At 43.9% G+C, this 19,932-nt stretch overlaps 2 protein-coding genes across 8 annotated transcripts; both read left to right on the top strand.

Annotated features, from left to right (window-relative positions):
* The first annotated feature begins 383 nt into the window (after positions 1-383).
* pim2 (Pim-2 proto-oncogene, serine/threonine kinase) lies at positions 384-4,940 on the top strand. Its single transcript, XM_041945652.1, has 7 exons — positions 384-719; positions 1,589-1,689; positions 1,868-1,918; positions 2,723-2,931; positions 3,027-3,196; positions 3,384-3,560; positions 3,690-4,940. The coding sequence occupies exons 1-7, from the start codon at positions 662-664 to the stop codon at positions 3,854-3,856; spliced, it is 933 nt and encodes a 310-aa protein (XP_041801586.1). The 5' UTR covers positions 384-661; the 3' UTR covers positions 3,857-4,940.
* Positions 4,941-6,125: 1,185 nt separating this feature from the next.
* slc35a2 (solute carrier family 35 member 2) lies at positions 6,126-19,406 on the top strand. 7 transcript variants are annotated; one of them, XR_006007163.1, is made up of 7 exons: positions 6,126-6,469; positions 7,492-7,674; positions 8,203-8,354; positions 9,859-9,981; positions 10,925-11,514; positions 14,069-14,222; positions 14,457-14,593. XR_006007163.1 is itself a non-coding variant. In XM_041945864.1 (7 exons), exons 1-7 carry the CDS (start codon positions 6,406-6,408, stop codon positions 14,483-14,485), a joined length of 1,305 nt encoding a protein of 434 aa, XP_041801798.1. In that variant the 5' UTR covers positions 6,126-6,405; the 3' UTR covers positions 14,486-15,773. The 7 variants fall into 7 exon arrangements, 6 of the variants coding, with proteins under 6 accessions (XP_041801798.1, XP_041801802.1, XP_041801803.1 ...); XM_041945864.1 differs by having other exon boundaries at positions 10,925-11,524; positions 14,457-15,773; XM_041945868.1 differs by lacking the exons at positions 14,069-14,222; positions 14,457-14,593 and adding an exon at positions 19,355-19,406.
* The last annotated feature ends 526 nt before the right edge of the window (positions 19,407-19,932 follow it).

Raw genomic sequence — 19,932 nt, 5'->3', positions numbered from 1 at the left:
CTCGGCCAGGTACGCAGAGTTTGACAGGAAGTGAACGCTTGTCTGTGTGCGCATGCGTGAGGGAGAATGAGAACGAGTGCGGCACATCGCGGAACCGTTGGTACAGCTCGCGCCTTGTTCAACCGGCGTGTGCGTGTGTGCGCGTGCGTGTGTGTGTGTCTGTTTTGGGGAAACCGTCCCTCGCTTTCCCGTCAGCAGCGCGCGCTGCTCTGAATTCTACGATTTCCTCTCTCGGATTTGAATATTCATGATTTAACCGCAGGTTGAATGTGGTTGGCGGGAGGTTTCAAAACATTGAGCACACACCTCAGCGCTGATTGGACAGCGTGCGCGGTGTGGGTGTGGCCAGACAGAGATAAATAAATACGAAACAAAACAGTAACGTAAGACAGTGGAGAAGGAAAGAGCTGTGGAAACTTTGGTGAAGCGCCTGAATTTGTTATTTTCAGCTTCTTAATATAGTTTCGAATAAGAGAAAAAAACCTTTGGTGCTGTTTGTTTTCGCTGAAATTGGATTTAAAAGCGTAAAGCGGGAAAGAGACAAGAGGAAACGGCGGCGTCGGTCGGTTGACGTATCGGAGAAGGTTTGAAAGCGATCGAGGAATTAAAACAGCAATAAGATGGATTTTATCAGCTTCAACTAACTGAAGTCTTCCAGAAGATGTTGGAGAAACGAGCTGTGGAGCTTCATGTGGAGCAGGAGGTCCGAGGAAAGCACGGTAAGAGCCTCAGGAAAGAGAAGTGGGTTCATGTCCGCGCAGTTTCTGACCGTCCAGCCAAACCAACGTTTCTTCGCCGACTGCCTCCAAAGAAACTTCTAGCTCTGCTGCAACCAGACTACATTTAAAAAACAGCCAATTTAAGGATCAGCGCTCCTTATGTGTTATTTCACCGGGTGGTCGGGTTAGCTCGAGCCGTTCCCACGGTAACCGCATTTTTAGTTAGTTTCACGCGAAAAATACAGTGAAAAATGAACCAAGTGCGACTCCCACTGAGACTAGTGTTGGATTTTAAACCGAAAGAAAGAAGCCTTTTTATGACAATAACAGGAAATGTAGGCTGAAAGGAGCGTTAAACAGCTTCAGGTGGCAGACAGGTAGACAGACAGGTAGACAGACAGCTCTGGAAACGTTTGGATTGAACACTAATAATCCACCACTGTGTGAGTTTAAATGTGATGGACGTGAGATAATAGATTAACATAAATGAACGGGACAAACAAAATGTTATCCATCCATAGTTTTATATTTTCAGTCTAGAAATGTCAACATTAGTGAGTCATCTCTCCATCATGTTTTCCCTTTAGAAAATGTGTCATTTTGTCCATTCAACAGTCCAAACATATGATGTTAATGCTGATCCACCTCAGTGTCCAGTGGAAATATGACATGTAACACTGAAGCTGTCCGGCACAGACCCTGTTAACCCCGTCTCATTGACTGCATCTGTCAGTGTACAGCAGCCAGAACGTGCCTGGGCCACCGGATGTGTTTTAGGCTGACATGTTGCTTTTTACTGTATCGTTGAATTAAATTCTGTGCAGAAAGTGTCCCCAGTTGACTGATGTGCTGTGTTTTCTGTCTCCCAGTGAAGGAACCGTTCTGCAGTCAGTACAGCTGCGGTTCTCTGCTCGGCAGCGGCGGTTTCGGTTCAGTGTTTTCAGGCCAGAGGCTCTCTGATGGACTGCAGGTCAGACTACAATCCTTCAGTCATACCTTTGTGTCTCCACTCGCCTGTCCCTGTTCTTGATATTTATGCATATTTATTTAAGCAGTTTGTTAACTTGTCACTAGCCTCACATACTGACTCCTACTTACTGCTTAAGTTGCTGCTGCTGCAAATGTTTGTGTTCTTTTTGTCCACCCAGGTTGCCATTAAACAGATTTCCAGTGACAGAGTTCAGCAGTGGGCCAGACTGGTGAGTTTTTCAGGAGTGTTGACTTTAGCATGTCAGAAATCCGTTTCCTAGAGACCAAAGTGACTTCTTCAAACATCTGGTCTGACCTACAAATACATTCAGTTCACTGTTAAATAAAAAAAAAACTGGAGAACCTCGAGCTGAAAGTGACATGACAATAACATGTCAGGACTGACCTCAGGTCAGCTCTGCCCTCTGCTGATTGACGGGTGCATTACAGACGTGGGTGGGGGCTGGCCCCTAGTTCCTACAGAAACCTGTGATTCTGTCACGGTTCAGTAAATAATGCTGTAGGATTTCCCCTCAGTTAACAAACTAATTTCTTATTCATGACAACTTTAAGTGGGAGTCCCCCCACCACAGAAAAAGCACCTGGAACGCGCCTGTAGATGCTGACTCAGGGGGGAAAAAAACCCATAACACTCACAGGAACCAAAAAACCAAAAGGTTTCTGTCTGACTCACTGAAAGTGAGAAATCACCTGTTACCTGTGGCCTCGTGGACGTCACAGTAACTGCTGTAGATGTTCTAACTTGATGGAGTTTTTACGAATGTATTTATCTCACCAGACATATTATTATGATTGCTGTCATTACTAAACAGATTTTATCATTAACTTTAATTTACAGTTAGTTTGTGCATCTTCTTTTTTCTTGGTTCAGTTCTTTCACTAATGAGGTCGTTAATCAGAAGCTGATTTCTGAATCGAGCTCAAACGTCAGTCATTCATTAGAAAAATAGCCAAAAATCTGTTTTTTTCTCATCAATGATGGTAAATTGTTTATAATCCGTCTCGCCCTGCAGCCCGGCGAGGTCAGCCCCGTTCCCATGGAGGTCGCTCTGCTGCAACGGCTGTCGGAGGTCGGGGGTCACGGGGGGGTCGTCCGCATGCTGGACTGGTTCGAGGTGGAGGGGCAGGGCATCCTGCTGGTGCTGGAGCGGCCGCCGCAGTGTCAGGATCTGTTCGACTTCATCACTGAGACGGGAGCTCTGTCTGAACGCCTCGCGCTCAGGTTCGACCCTCTGAACGCATCGTTTCTCTGAGCGTCGGATTCTGTGTCGGTGGACTCGCGGTGTTAAACTTCTCTGCGCGCTTTGTGTCCGTCAGGTTCTTCCGGCAGATCGTGGAGGCGCTGCTGTTCGTCCACGCTCACGGCGTCGTGCACCGAGACATCAAAGACGAGAACATCGTGGTCGACACGAGGACGCTCGACGTCAAGATCGTTGACTTTGGATCAGGGGCTCCATTCAAAGAGACGCCGTACAGCGAGTTCGAAGGTACAGACGATGTTAAATCTGCTGCCCTCTCCCATGGTGACCGCTGATCACACTGTCAGTTTCTGTCAGTGCTCATGGAGTTTCTGCTGTTTTCTGAAAATGGACCAATAACGCTCTTTGAATTTGAAAAGAATCAGACAGAGAAATCCTGCAGCCTTTGTTTCACACTCGCCTCGTGTCTCCTCAGGGACTCGGGTCTACAGTCCTCCTGAGTGGATCCTGTCTCAGTCCTACGAGGCCGTCTCCCTCACCGTCTGGTCTCTGGGTGTCTTGCTCTTTGACATGGTTTGCGGTGACATCCCATTCCAGTGTGACCAGGAGATCGTCACCGCCACGCCCCTTTTCACCAGGCGGGTCTCTACAGGTGAGCGGAGGTCCCGCCTGCCACTGTGCTCCTGTGAAAGCTGATTGGCTCAAAGAACTGTGTCTTCACCTCATTCTGTCTGTTGAACCACAACCTTGCGTCACCTCAGCTCTCCCCTTTTCTTCCCAGAATGCCAGTCTCTGATTCGCTGGTGTCTGTCGTACCGCCCCGAGGAGCGTCCAACGCTGGAGGAGATCCTGTCTCACCCCTGGATGGAAGGAGGAGAGGTGGGGGAGGAGGAGGAAGGTGGAGACCTGCAGGAGGACCACAGCTCTTTACCCAGCCAGTCCCTGTAGCCGATCGTGTGTGTGGACGCGCAGTCACAGGCTGCGAGACTGATCGTCACACAGAAACTGATTCGGGGAGAATGACTTCCTGTTTGGTTATTTATTAAACTGAGTATTTATTTGGGTTTGAAGATTTGTTCGTTACGTGTACAGAGCAGGTTGTTTTTTAGCGCCGGCTCCATCAGAGAGGTCTGGTTCTTTCGTTCTGTCGTCATGGTCATTTTCTAGAAAGCAGCTGGTTCGTCGCTGTGAGGAACATGGAGAGAGTTCTCAGCTGCTTTTAAAGGAGAGTGAAGCAGATCGTTCATCACCTGTGGAGCTTCAGGTGAACATCACCTCCAGCTTAGTTCAAGTTCAGATCCGAATCAGAGGATGGATCGTTTCCGCCTTCCTGTCCGTCCTCAGCTGGAAGGGTCTGGAAGGTTTTTCTGTAAAATGACAGAAACGATGACTGGATGGTTAGTTTAGTGTAGTAGTATATGATGTCAGTCTTTTTCATAGTGTTTAGATGAGCCTGTTTGTCAGTTAAGAAAATCCTCACTTGGATATTCACGCTGCTTCTTGTACTCACCAAACTTCTAGTGTTTCACAGATTATTTCCTAAAATGTCAAATATGATAAGCAGGCTGTAATCAGCTGAGCACATTCTCCATTTTCCGGCACGAGGAAATGTCCTCAGGATTAACTGTTACACACCAGACATTACTTGGAAAAAAATTGTGTAACTAGAACACAGCAGTCAGATCTCAGGTCAGTTTTTTAGTTCTCATGTAAAACATGAGAAACCGGGAAGAGTTAGTTTGACCGTAAGTCGGAATCTTTAATGTTTGAACAACGATATTTATTTTCATCAGAAGTTTAATATCAGTTCTGAACTAGTTTCAAATGAAAACCAGTGAATCTGGTTCGTGGTGGTTCGCGTCCTGTTGATGTTTGGATGTGACAGAGAACTGTAAATACTTGTGTATTTTTCTCTGGTTTTATGATCAAAGTGACTCGTCAGTCACTTGTTTCTGTTTATTTACATTAAATAAGAAGTTATGGATCGAGAGTAAACAGATCCAATATTTGAATAAAAGGTTTTATCACCTCACTTCATCGTGTTGTGTTCTGACTCTGACGTCTCTGTGGTGCTGCATTACGCACAATTCATAGCGTTCAAAAGACGACCAAGAAAAAAAATCCAATCATGTAAAAAACAAACAAAGTAGCTGGTTTACATTAAAAGAGCAAAAACATCCAAACTAAAGGAAACAGACAGTGAAGCTTCCACATCACCACTGTTTACAAAATAAAAGAACTCACATCAGAGGACAAAGACAGTAAAATAAGTTTTATTGAAGTTCTGTTACTCTCTCTGAAGTTCTGTGGCCCAACAAACTGGAAACATGCCTGCTAGCGAGATAAAGCCAACTCCACTCACTGATGAAGACTGTGAAAAAGTCTTAAATTACTGTTTACAAGATCAAGAATAAACTTTCATGCTGTTTTCACATCAATTACAAAATGACTAGTGTTGAAAAATATTCATAATGAAATATCTTTAAGATGATCCCAAATATCAACACTTACTTCTTGGAGTACTGATGATTTTCACATCATACCACATTATGTCACGTTACACTCATGTGCCAGATGCTTTTCTCAAGATATGGAGGAGCAAGGACTCAGTGTCATCTAAAATTAGCAGTTTACCCTTTTTAAACTAAAAGTGCATTCAGTGCAACACGCACGTGTTTCTGCTTTTGTTTGTTTTGATCTGTTTGTTTGTGTTTTGAGGTCCAGGACAGTGAGGCTGGATCGACTGTATTAATAATCTAAAAAATATTCTGATCCCAGAATGTTACTGCAGTCTGAAACTATCCTTCATTCAGCCAGCAGGCGGCGCTGAATATTACAAACATCTGACAGGTGAGGTGTTCACCGGCAGCCAATAAAATTCCTGCATGTTCAACCTGAAAAAGAACAAGGAAGTGATTGTTTCAGCAGGATCAGAGAAGACGAAGAGGTCTCACTCTGATGGTGATTTCACGAATCAGAAATGCAAATAAAATCTGATTGCATATGTGGATACGGCATTTCGCGAGTATTTTTTTATTAATTAAAGTCTTAATTAGTTATTGTTCAACACCTCTTTGTAAGTAAGGACATTTATTATTTGAAATCAAATTAAAAAGACAGCACATATGCTATGGGTTTTGTATTACGGTTGAAGCCGAGTTTTTTCCATCGGAGTGACACATCACGTCAGACAGTTTGCCCTGTTTCTGCAGCAGGAACCGTGGTTTCTTCGCTTCCTGGACATCTCAGAGCCTCCGTGGACTGTTTGCATCCCGATGGTACCGGCGGGTCCTCCGCAGGCTTCTCTGACCACAGCACCGGTCCAAAACCTGCCTGACAGAACCACATTCTCACACTTTAACCTGAATATTAAACCGGAGGTCGCCTCCGGTTGGGACTGAACTGGGAGCTGGGGCTAGCTGGGAGGCTAGCGGAGCGTTAGCCGAGCAAGCAGCGGGGTGAAGGCTCGGTCCGGACGGCGGCAGAGGGAGCGCAGCATGGCTGGAGGGAACCACAGCCCGGCGGCGGAGGTGAAGGCAGCGAGCCGGAGTCAGAGTGAAGGTAACGTTGACGCTAACTGTTCCGGGGAGGGAGAACCGAGAACCCATAGATGAATTAACTTCACACGGCCCGCACGGCTTTAAACCCGGGTAGCTGATTGACGAGTGTTGAAATAAGAATTAAAATTAATTTCTGTCGACAAATTAAAAATAATAATAACTAAGTTTCTCGGTCTGTGTTTCTCTGGTAATGTATAGGGTGGTGAGGGCTAGCTAACCAGCGGCTATACTAACTAAACTTAGCTAACTTAAGCAACGTTATAGAAGTTAACCAGAAAAGTTAACTGTTATGCTAACAAACGTCGTCAGTCTTATACACCATTTCATGTGTTGAATAACTAAATTTAGTGTGCTAATTTCAATTTATACTTGAGGTAAAGTAACTGTTAGCATGCTAGCTGAGCAAGGCAGGGAAGCAGCTAACTTCACTGTTTGTAGTTTGTAGCTAACTGACCCGTAAGTTGGTTCATGTTGTCGCTTTGTTTTGTAGAGGCTGAACCTCGACAGCTAAAGCTAAAACACCAACAAACTGCCTTATTAAAGGTGTAGAAACCAGGTGTATTAGTAGACTTCAGAGTGTTGCCAGCTGGTGACGTGGAGCTTTGGTCCAGGTGACACAAGTTCTTTTATTTGCACAAACAGACACACCCACCCACACACACAAACTCTCTCTCTCTCTCTATCACACACACACACACACACACACACACACACACACACTGTGGTAGTGGTAAGGTGTGTCTCCATTCAGGCTGTACTGGTCTAGGCCGTCTTTGTGTTGTTTGACGTATTGGTGGGGTCAGAGGACAGTCACGTTCTGCATTTCAAAACTCACTGAAAAAGTATTATCAGCAAAATGTACTTAAAGTACTTTGAGTAAAAGTACTCATTGTGCAGTAAAATGGTCCCTGTTAGTTTTTCTAGTATATTAGATGTTTTTGGATTGATATTTTTTGCACTTGGCCATATTGCCATGTCGATAGTATTTCCTTTCATGGGTTTGATTCGTGTGTGTTACTGCAGTGAACAGCAGGTTGAAGTACATCAGCCTGGCGGTGCTGGTGGTCCAGAATGCATCGCTCATCCTCAGCATCCGATATGTCCGCACGTTGCCAGGCGACCGCTTCTTCGCCACGTCAGCTGTCGTCATGGCAGAGGTCCTGAAGGTCCTGACGTGTCTGCTGCTCATCTTGCTGCAGAAGAGATGTAAGTGGATCTGACACAGGGCATTTATGTGTGTGTTAGAGTCATATTTGATATTGAGATATGATGTTTATTTACTTCTGTTTCTCAAACATTAAACTAGAGCAGCAGTGGTTAGTCAAGTAGTTGTCAACTATTTAATTAATCGCAAACTGTTTTGATAATCTGTTGATGAACACAATGGTCAAAATTCTGTGTTTCCAGCTTCCTAAAAGTGAGAATTTAATTGAATATCTTTGCTCATCTTGGGCTTTGGGAAACATTGATCGACATTTTTTTACCATTTTCTGACATTTTATAGACCAAACAACTCATCGACTAGTTGAGGAAATAATCAAAAGATTAATTGACAATGAAAATAATGGTTAGATGCAGCCCTAACTGAATCACGGAGAGGATTGGAATGCATCATACTTGAATGCCTCCTAGTGAAGCTGAAATCCAGACCGTCCTGTAACGCTGCTGTTCGCTGTGCCGTCACAGCAACACTGCAACGAACCACAGCCTGACTCTGTGTCTGTGTCCCTGCAGTCAGTGTGAAGGAGACGGTGTTCCTCCTGGTCGACTCCATCGTGTTTCAGTACAAAGACACTCTGAAACTGGCCGTTCCGTCTCTCATCTACACCCTGCAGAACAACCTGCAGTACATTGCCATCTCCAACCTGCCGGCGGCCACCTTCCAGGTCAGACAGAGCTTACAGTCTTTTATTTTATTTAAATGTTCGGATTACTACATTTTTCACATGCGTGGAGTCAAAGCCGCAACATGTTCTGTCTGTGGCTCTCAGCTCTCAGCTCATTGGTTCCTATCTCTTTAAAAACTCCTCACAAATATTTAGTTTAATGGTTAAAAGTTTCAGTAATTTCTTCAAACAGCCGCTCACAATAGCTTCTAACAAACAGGAGGAAATAGAGCATTTAATGGGGACTATTTCCAGCGGCGAATTAATCCACATTTGGTGCTGTAGTGTGTGTGTGTTCATGGTGATGAAGGAACTCACTGAATTGTTTGAATGGAGCTCAGAGGAAGAAGATTAGAGTGTCAGCTGTTTGGGCCACTGCTGCTAAAAGATTTCAACAGTAAAGTCAACATTGTTTGAGATTTATTTTTTGACATCATGGTAGTAAACAGACGGCAGATAACCTGAAGCTGCAGGTTTCACAGTGAAAAAGTTTGCTATAAAGGATTTTTAGGATATTGAAATGAACAAGTTTATAAGCAGATGTGTTTCTATAGCATCAGCTGGAGAAGAAGAGCTCAGAGATCCAAACGCAACTGCAAGAAAAGCGGCGCTGCAAACCAAACTGTGGTCTCTGGAAAGTGAAACTCGTAACTGTGTCGATGTGTTGGCAGTCAGGAAAAGACTGAACAAATCATCTAAACTGTTCCATTCATCTCATCCTTCACACTCACAGCAACCTTTTCTCACAACACCATAACTGTATTATATCATACAAACTATTAGTACTAATTTTATTCATCAGATATTATGTTTGTCTTGAAATGTTCTTCTTCTTCTTCTTCTTCTTCTTCTTCTTCTTCTTCCTCCCCTCTCTTGACTCTTTACACTGTAAAGAAATAAGCCAACTGTGATTCTGAGAAGAAGTCATCTATTGAGCCTTGGTAGCACACTGACACGGGTAGCATGGCCTGAACTGAACTGAAGTTTCATGCAGCGCAACTAAAAATCACAATTTTACAATAATAACATATGAACAGAGCGTTTGTTGGTGTTATCAGCTGACTGCAGCTCCTCTCGGCTTCATGGAGCTTTATAGTGACTTGTTTATCTGTCGGACACACTGCTGAGCAGCAAACATCAGTCGGACACAGCTAGAGACCAGCTGGTGAACATATAGTGCAGCGTTTAGCAGCTAAAGAGGCAGATATTTCCCTCAGGAGCTGGAGGAGACCAAAAACAGAGCTAAAAGAGAGAGAATACTGGACTGACTTTCATCAGGTGACACAAACTCGAGTACACATCAATTATCATGTTGCTCTGTAGCTGCTTCTGCTGGGATGATCTGTTGATGTTTCTGCAAGTGAGCAGAACATCATTTGTCGCTGGTTTATCATGTTTAACACACACACACACACTTGTTTGTCATATATATTGACTGTTGATAGGAAGAAGCAGATGTGTGTTGATGAAATGGTGTAAGTGTGACCCAGCTGTGTCCCCTCAGGTGACGTACCAGCTGAAGATCCTCACCACAGCTCTGTTCAGTGTGCTGATGCTGAGGAAGTCTCTGTCCAGAGTTCAGTGGGTCTCTCTGCTGCTGCTGTTCGCTGGAGTCGCCATCGTACAGGTACGTCCCGTCGCCTCCAGCTCGCTCATCATTCTGTCGTGTGAGGTAGACGTTCGTCAGGCAGGAGGAGCGGGGGAGGCAGCCAAAGACCTCAGGCTGACTCAGTCGTGATACATGGTCCAGATTTCTGCTGGTCTGCAGTCCACGTGACTGACTCTTCTCAGTAAATCCACTTCTCATCATAAACGCTGAAAAGTTCTCTCCCTGCTCACCTAGCATTAGCACTAGCATTAGCATCTTTCAGAAGGCTGATTTACAGAAACACTGTTGATTGTGTGGTTTTATCTTGAGAGGAGACGCTGCAGCGCGAGATAACATCGTGATGTTTCTTCATAGAACATCTGGAGACATAAATCCTCAACTGACTCGTCTTCCTGACAGCAACGTGAAAGATGGCCGCAGTTGGTCTTTCTGTCGTGTCGCTGCTTCCTGTCGAACTCTCGGTGGATCGTAGATGACCAGAAATCATCAGATAACTTTACTGACAGACACGTTACTGGCTGTTAGGAAGCTTCTTATTAACAGCAGCAGGCCAAACTGATCAATCAACAAGAGATACTATTGGCTGATGGAGGAAGCTGTTTGACCAATCAGGAGCTGCAATGTGTGATTGAATGAAAATTTGCATTAAAACAGTCATTAGTTCATTTGTTCTTATTTTACAGTATTTTTTATGTAAAACGTTTCATCACAGTTCTTGCAAGTTTTCTTTTAGTCTCGTCATTAAAAATATTTTTCATTGTACAGTGGACAGTAAGTCATTTAAACTACATGACTTATTGATTGATATTAGTGATTGATATATTTGCTTGTGTGCAAATGAACGTGATGGTTCGTATTTTTTGCTTCCTGTTGTCGTAGTGAGTAGATTGACTGCTTGTGGTGAACTGATTGATTGATGATCAGTTATTTTTGCTGGACTAATCAATCGTTTCCCTCTCAGGTGCAGCAGGAGGGGAATAAGGAGGCGTCTGTGTTGGACAGCTCCAATCAGAACTACATGGTCGGATTAGTTGCCGTGGTGATCAGCTGCCTGTCGTCGGGCTTCGCCGGCGTTTACTTTGAGAAGATCCTGAAGGGGAGCTCTGCGTCTGTCTGGGTGAGGAACGTGCAGCTGGGGATCTTCGGCATGGCGCTCGGCATGCTGGGACTGTGGTGGAACGACGGCCCCGCCATCGCCGAGCGCGGCTTCCTGTTCGGCTACACCGACATGGTGTGGTGCGTCATCTTCAACCAGGCGTTTGGCGGGCTGCTGGTGGCCGTGGTGGTGAAGTATGCCGACAACATCCTGAAGGGCTTCGCCACCTCCTTCTCCATCATCGTCTCCACGGTGATGTCCATCTACCTGTTCGGCTTCCACGTGGACCTGCTCTTCACGGCGGGGGCGGGGCTCGTCATCGGCGCCGTCTACATGTACAGCCTCCCTAAAGCGGCCGGCGGCTCTTCGTCCCCGAGCTCCGCAGAGTCTTCCTCGGAGTCTTCAGCATCGCCGAGGACCGGCGGAGGCGCAGAGATGGAGGCGTTTCTGCCCAAGTCAGTGCTGGTGAAGTGACTCTCTCTCTCTCTCTCTCTCTCTGTGGCATCTCCTGGTGCTCACTTCCTGTCTGCTCTCTGTGGGGTCAGAGGTCAAACAAAAGAATGACTGAGGTTTATCTGCTCACTCTCTCACCTGCTCTCTACAAGGGTCTCTCTCCCTCTGGTGGTCGACCTCCTCCTGACATCCTCTTCAACTCCTCTTCATCTTTTGGGCTCTCCTCCCTCGTCACTGACCTCCTCCTGACACCTCAGCTCACCTTCACCATACCTCCTCCTAACCTCTGGACCTCCTCACCTTCTTCCTGACCCCCTGCTTACCTTCGACTGATCTTCTAACTTCCAGACCTCCTCTTCCTCCCTCTCCTCACCTCCTGACCTGCTGAGAAATCCTGAGGACGGTGGAGAAAAAGAGGAGGAGATGCTTTCTTTTGCTCCTTCTCTTCCGGCTGTCTCTGCTTTGTCATGGCCTCCTGCAGACAAACGCAGACCCACGTGCTTCCTTTTACGTCCTCCTGAAGAAAAGGAGAACCGAGGAGTCGATGACCTCCTCAGAGCTCATAACTATCATTTGGTTTAGAGACTCACTCCTCCTCTCCTGTGCTGTTTTCCTGCTCCTCTGCGGAGACTTGTAACTTCATGGAGGAGGAGGAGGAGGAGGTGAGGAAGGCAGCAGGGCTCCTCACGTCTGCTTTTCCTCCAAAATACTAACTCTCCTCACCTCAGAGCTCAGGGAGGTGTCGCGTCTCCTCCTCCGGCCGTCCAATCACAGACTAACTGCTCAAAGCACAACAGCAGCAGGAGGAGGAGCTGTCTCAGAGACCCTGACCACCAGCTGTCTGTCTGTTACACGTTTGTCGTCTCGCCCTCTCTGCCTTAAAGCTCTTTACTGAATGAACAGAAAAAGCCTTATGCTGAGTATTGATAATATATTGATTATTGTTGCCGCAGGAGGAGGAGCTGCAGCTTGATCTGATCGACTGTTTTCACTGTGCAGCCTCCACGTCTGACGAGAACCAGCTGAGTTCACTGATAAAGTCACGGTCGCTTTCATTAGCAGTTGCTCCTGTAAATATTTTGGATTTATTCCTGGAAACAGACTAACTGAGACTGTAAGACAAACGACGAGGCGCTCGTTGGCTTCGACTGAACACTGGACCTCCTGATGTAAAAAAAGTGGAGGCTGACTGCTTTGTGAGGCGAAACAGCTTTTACGAAACGTGATACAACGTGACCACAGTTAGTGAGCGCGGCGTTTTTCTTCTGGAAGTGAAGCCTCTGTAACGACGAGCCGCCGGCCTCCTCTTTCATTCACTCCTCTCTTGTGGATGTTCAGTTAGACTCCTGCGCTGCTTTCACACCTGGTGTCACCGCTGTCAGTCAATCAGGACCGGGTGGAGACCACCTGAACAGGAGGGTCTCAGTCCTGCAGTCGGACTTTGGTGTGTTTCGTTTGAGGTCTGAAAGCAGACGGAGCGGCCTCGGTGTTTAGTGTCGGTAGATTTGTGATTGTAGCATCGATTCAACAGCTCAGATTGTTCAAAGTTAAGAAGAGGTCTGTTGAGCCGGATGACCCCAAACCAACTACAGGTGTGAAAGTGACCTTAAGTCTCCTCAGGATCCACAAACATTTCATTTCTCAATAATCTGCAGCATCTGAACTGTTGATTTCTCATGTGATATGGATCATAATTGATTTCAGCACTAACTAGTTGGTCAGACTGAAAAAAAACTTTTACAGAATCAGTAAACATGGACGTTGATGAGTTGATGGAAAGAGACTCAAACATGCAGCTTCCACCAGCTGTTTCTAACCTCGTGAACCATCGTAACCTGCAGGACTCTCCCCAAAACCGGTTCAGAAGCTTTGAATCTTCAGCGAGAATCAACCACGTGCTGTCGTGTTTCCTTTGCTTCATTTTCATTTTTAATTACGATGAGTCCAAAGTGGGTCGCGGGCCGGCGAAGGCGTTTCGGAGCGCGTCAGGAGCGCTCGCCGCGGTTTCTGCCAGGAGTCGTGACTGTGATTTATTCGTCTTTCCGTTTAGCTGCACAGTGAAAACGTCTCAGGTGAAACGTGGCTCCCCGTTTCCTGTCGGCGGCCACGTTGAGCTGAGAATCCGCAGACGGTCTGTTTGTGTTTGGTGCCTTTTCTTCTCATCTGTACAGAAGCCATACGATTGTGTCGGTGTTAGCGGTCAGCGGTGTACAGTTAGCAGAGTTCGCTGAGACCACCTGGAACTTTGTTCAGTGTGAAGCTCTGCAGGGTCGTACGCAGCTGGAGGGTTTCTGTCTTCTGTTTTGAGGGACACGCAGCTCCTGTCTCACCACGCTGCTGTAAACATACACTGAACTCAGATCAGTCTGGAGAGCGGCTGGAGGTGGGACAGAAGCTGAAAGGGGAATGTGCTCGTTCATGGATCGCCTTTTAAAATGAATCGGTCATTATAATTTCCATGTGTGTTCCCACCGTGCTGGGCCTGCTGCAGGGGTCTTGTGAAAGAGACGTCCTGCGGAGGCGTTCTTGAATGTTTCTGTCACTGCGTGTCGACAGGTCTCTTCATCCGTTGACTCCACGTGGACGAAATCGCCTGCTCGTCGTCTGAGCTGCCTCTTGTTGTTTTTGTTATTTTCGCTTTGGGAGGAAAGTTTCTGTTGTTTGTGTCTCCAGATCACTGCAGGAGCAGCAACAACCTTCAACGCTCCAGGTCAGCATGTAGCAGTTAGCTTCAACTGCTGAAACAGAAATGACACTAACACCAATCTCATGTCTCCTATCTGAACTGTTCTCACCAGCCATTAATCTGCTGCTCATGTCTGGACTTTATAACATTAGCCTTTAAAAACACTGACTTTACAAAAACCTTAAAAGTGTTCATCAAATATCTGAAATATTACCTGCAACAAATATTTCATTCTAAAATGATGATGATTAATTCCAGTTTTCAGGCTCTGTGGAAAACTGATCTGAGGACGGAGAAAAGCTGCCGCTTCGTTGTTCTTCAGCTCCTGAAAATCTGTGTGGAGACAAAAAAACAAAATAAATGTTTTCTCCCAAAGTGTACTTTTACTTTACTGCTACTTTACTAAACTTTAAATAGTTTTTCTGTTTTATTGCTATCAGAATCAAAACTCAGTCAAATTGTGAAGGGACAACAGAAAGCAAATATATTTTACTTTAATTTTCTGTCTTTGTAAAAAAGAAAATGACCCAGTGGACAGTTTCTGTCTCTGGAGACTCTATATTCATATATATATATATATATATATATATATATATATATATATATATATACATATATATATCTTGTTTTTATTTGAAGTGGAAATGAAAGGCTGAACTGTTGCTTTATTTTCGGGTGGTGATGAAGGAGGACGAGGAAAGAAGAATAAAGAAAATCGGCAGGTTGCTCAAGTTTCTTGTGACAACCAATCAGAGCTGATTTAAGGATTTGACAGTTACTGTGACAACAACAACATTTAGTACAGATGCTGAGAGCGGCCATGTTTTTTTATTTCCTCTTAGCTCGATCACAGGTTGATGATCTGGCATCATATGTCCCTGAGATAATGAAATCGCCATCTAAAGAATGAATCATGGCCGTTCTCAGCCTCTGTAGATTAGAGCTGAATCTGGTAAAATGTTGGTTTTTTGTTTTCCCTGTTTGATCGAAATTGAAACCAAATATAAAGAAGTTTCTGAACGAGGCAGCTGAGTTCTGAGGGTTCGGTCGAACAACTGAAGTTTAACTTTCTGTTTTAGTTTTTTTCCAAAAACAAACTGACATTAAAAAAGACAAATTTCTTCATCTTAAACGAGCAGATTTGCTGTACGAATTCTGACTTCAGTTTCTGTAGAATCTGCATTAACTGCACTGACTCAAATTTCAGCTGGCAGCTGCAGCGCCACCTGCTGGAAGTTTAAAAATCATCCTGTATAATTCACTGTGCTCATTTAAGAAAATCCTTCAGGATTTTAGTGACTCGTTCATAAAACTGAGGGATTTTCAGTCCGGTCAGATCCAGCAGGATTTGTTTTTTTCTCATTGGATCCTCCAGGTGGAGAACCATCCAATAAGAAATCTTACAGGATCTTTTAAACTTCCCCTCCTGTCTGGAAGTTAGTGTTTGGGTTGTATGAAATCTGTTTGGTTTCATCACTGATCTGTTAGTTTGCACGTGATTGTTGACTTGTACCAATGCCTCTGAATTTGTACATACTTCTTTTGGTAAAGTTTTATATAAACAAGGACATGGACTCAAAACCTCTGGAGTTTGTCTTAATTTGTAGATAAATGATAGAAATATTAGGGGATGTTTGGCTCTAATTCACATTCAGTTTAGTCCTGTGTTTTATTTTTTCACAGGACGACGCACAATTAAAACCTGTTAGGAAAAAAAATCTGGAGATCTCCAATAAAGTTGAAATATTCTGAATAAAGAGACACAATTTAATGAAGAAGAAAATAATGAAAAGATTGTCGTCCTGTTGAAGTTGACAGGTACATAATCGGTAACATATCTATAATTCCACTTTTCTCCTTTATTCTGAAAATACATATTTATTCTTGATACGTCAGATTTATTCCCTCCTAACACTGGTTCTAATGCCCTGTTGTCCCCCAGGAAGATAAAATCTTTATTTATTTATTCCAAACAAAAATTTCTTCAGATCCGAAGAAAACCGACAAAACAAAAAACAACTTCCTCTCGAATATGCAGGAAAAGACAGTGGGTGCTTCTTTGCCCTGAACTCGTCTTCTCAGGCAGAGCTGTTTTTTGCTCCACTAACCAGTTCCCAGCAAACTTTTCTAACCGTTGACCTAAACTCATCTGAACTAACCTCTGACTGATGGTGCTGTGCAGAGAAACGAGTGACTGGAGACGATTAGCGTCGGGTGTTGGACTGTTCTTTGACATTTTGTCTCGTCGTAGCTTAGCTTAGGAAACGCTCGATTTCACTGATGACATACTTTAGAATGCCGGAGCTGTTTCTGTTGTGTTTCGTGTAACAGTGGGAAGAAACGGTGCGTCTCAGTGTGGACTGATATCTGTCAGAGGAACGTGGACTTCCTCCGGTCAGAAGGTTGTGACCAGGCGGCTTTTAAATGGTAGAAAAAAGAAAATATCGATGGTTTCCACTGGACAGCGACTGTGAGCGGTTGGTGCGACGGTAGAGCTGGTGGTGGCGTGCAGGTCAGACACTAAACCAGATCCATGTGCGCCGCTGGAGCATGACGAGCTGCTCGTAAGCAGCTTGATAAAAAGTGGTGGCACATCAACATGCTGTTTGTAAGTGGTATTAATAATGTGAGTCAATTGGCATTTGACAAACCACAAGAATCTGAACCAGCCTGATGTCGGCGCTGAGACCAGAACCATGTGTGGACCACATGCTGCCAGTCGGACCACGGGGGTCCTTCAGGCATTTATTGATAGAACTCAAAGTCTCTTCATTGGCAGATATGGCGACTGTAACAGCCGAGCCACCATCAGTCCATCCAGAGGTTTGTACTGAGGGTTCAGCAGCCAACCAGTCCCACCAATCACAGCAGGCCGCAGCCAATCAGAGCTCTTTATTGACCAGGCCTGTAGTTTTTCTGTAATCCTGCTGAAAACAAACTGACACATGATGTTCGGAGGTAACAATCATCAACCAACCAGAGACCATCATAGATGGGATCACACCAACATGGTGGTGTTCTGACCCATCAGCGGTGTCGGCGTTCCTGACTTTGAGACATGTATCGCAGGAACCTTTGACACAAAGCAGGAAGTGGAACAAACGACATGCAGGCATTACGGGGTCAATATGCAGCTGTTCTAAAGAATGAAGCTCTGAAACTAATCACAGACCCTTTTCCTGTCAGTTCTGTCTGTCCAGTCACAAAGTGAACGAAGTTCAGTTTGATCCTTTTCAAACATTCGCATCATTTTAAGATTAAGAACAAGATTATTTTCAGTCATGTGACTCACTGTCTGTTCCATAAAGAACCTGAACTTCAAAGAGACAAAAACAGAACAGTCCAAAAACGCTTAAAGCAGTTTTGAACCTCCTGCACTTTAAACACAGACTGTCTACAAGCATCAGTTCACATGGAAAATCAACACAAATCACTTTTTCTCAATTTTCAATTCAAAACAACAGTGATGGAGGAAAAAGTACTGAGTGCAGTAAAACGTCCCTGAGACTGTTCTCCTGTTCTACTGTTCTCCAGTTCTCCTGTTCTCCTGTTCTATTGTTCTCCTGGTATATTGTTCTCCTGTTCTCCTGTTCTACTGTTCTCCTGTTCTACTGTTCTATCTGTTCTCCTGTTCTACTGTTCTCCTGTTCTACTGTTCTATCTGTTCTCCTGTTCTATCTGATCTCATCAGATTACTGTGACTCAGTCGTTCATGTCAAAGCAGGATTTTACTGTTGGAGCTGGTTGAGCTTCATTTGAACTAATGATTCTTTTCATTCTGGATCAATCAGCTGATTATTTCCTCCATTAATCGATCGATCGTTCGGTTTGGAAACATTGTGAAAATAGTGAGAAATGTGGTGACGAAGAGGCCAAAGTGACGCCTTCACAGTGTTTGTTTAGTCCAAAGCTCCACATTATTACAAACACATTCAGATCATTCAGATCATTCAGAGGAAAAGCAGCAAATCAAACATCTGAAGCTCAAACATCAAATGATTTCACAGCAAAAACCACTGAAACCAGCAAAAATGTATTTTCTGTCGACTAATTGATAAATCAACAAATCATTTTAACTTGTACAAACTATAGAGAGTTTAATTTATGACAAAACTTCAGATTTTATGAACTCATATGTTTGTGTGGAAAGAAATGAATCTGTAAAGTAACTAAAGCTTTCGGGTAAATTTGTGGAGTAAAAAGTACAACATTTTCTCTGAGGTGTAGTGCAGCAGAAGTAGAAAGTGGTACCTCAAATTTGTACTTAAGTACAGGACTTGAGAAAAACGCACTCAGTTACATTCCACCACTGCAAAATAACGTTACCCTGATGGCACGTGGTTTATTTATTTTATCAAAGGACATCCCCGTAACACCTGCACATCAATACACAGGTGTTTCCTGGTCCAGGTGTTACCATCTCTTCTCTCACTGCAGCAACAATAAAACCAGAAGAACAAGCAGCCATCATCCCATCATCTCATCTCACACTGGAATCACTCTGTCGATCACATGGCAGCCTACAGTCTGTCCCTGACAACTGACAGTCATTCATAGCCAAGATATATTTTTCATTAAATTAGAAAAGGTATAAACTTATATAAACTGTATATTCTCTCACAGCTCACCTGAGCTGGCTGATCATTTGTCAGTTTTTCTGTGTTTGTATCAACAGCTCTGCTGGTTGAAGTTTTATGTTATTTTGGAAGAAAACAACAAATTTGAACTCTCAGCTGTCTATAACTTATCTTTAAATTTTATTGGCTAAATTTGATATTCGTAAATAAAACACGTAGAAGTAAAACTTGTTGGTTTGCACAGAGGAGGTCAAACACTACGCTGATGATACGCTCCTCTATTGATCCAAAGCCTGTGAAAACCATTAATACCTGTTTCTTTTATTGCAAAATCTTTTTAAATTTAAATTTTAACTCAGCAATATAATATGACTCAGTTTATGGTCATTTTGTGACTCAGTGAAATTATACTTGTTCCTTCTTGTCAATAAAGAAGGTAAAAAAAAAAAGAAAATGTGTTTTCCAGGCTGAGGTGGAACCAGGAACTGAACTACATGTGTGAGATCAGATGTGACCAGTCGCATTCAGGTGGTCTAACCTCGACTCTTCTTCTTCTTCTCTGCTTGTTTTGTCCTCCAGATGTGCAGCTAAAGAAAAAGGATCCTGAGTGACAGACTGACGGATGTTTGGGGAAAAAATGCTTCCTGCTGAGGTCAAAAACAAAGACTCTCCCTTTATTTTTATATTCATCAATTGCTCCAGTCAGAACTACAGCACTCCTACTGGTCCTACCACAGTACTTCAGTATTATATTATTATCATTAATATTATTATTGTTATTACTTCTCAAACCTAAACAGCCACACATTAACAGTCTGATACAGTGAATGTATTAATCTATATTTATCTCAGGTTGATAAAAATATGTCTGTTACAGTATAATATCTGGTTATCATGGGATATCAAAATGTCCTTTTCTGGACATTATCTCAGGATGATGACCTGAGTTTAATTATCCAGATAAAATATCTCTTTATTTTGACATGAAATCATGTCAGCTCACACAGACGATGTCATATCTCGACATAACAGATAAGTGAATCATGATGAGAAATTCGTTTTTGTAGAGTTTATGTATCCTGAGATCCCAGAGGAAATATGTCAAGATGACAGGATGTTTTTATCATGTCAGCATGCATCTCGTTATCTCAGTGTTT

The sequence above is a fragment of the Chelmon rostratus genome, chromosome 10 (genome assembly GCF_017976325.1).
Source record: "Chelmon rostratus isolate fCheRos1 chromosome 10, fCheRos1.pri, whole genome shotgun sequence".
NCBI lineage: Eukaryota > Metazoa > Chordata > Actinopteri > Chaetodontiformes > Chaetodontidae > Chelmon > Chelmon rostratus.
This window is presented reverse-complemented; position numbering and strand designations above follow the sequence as displayed.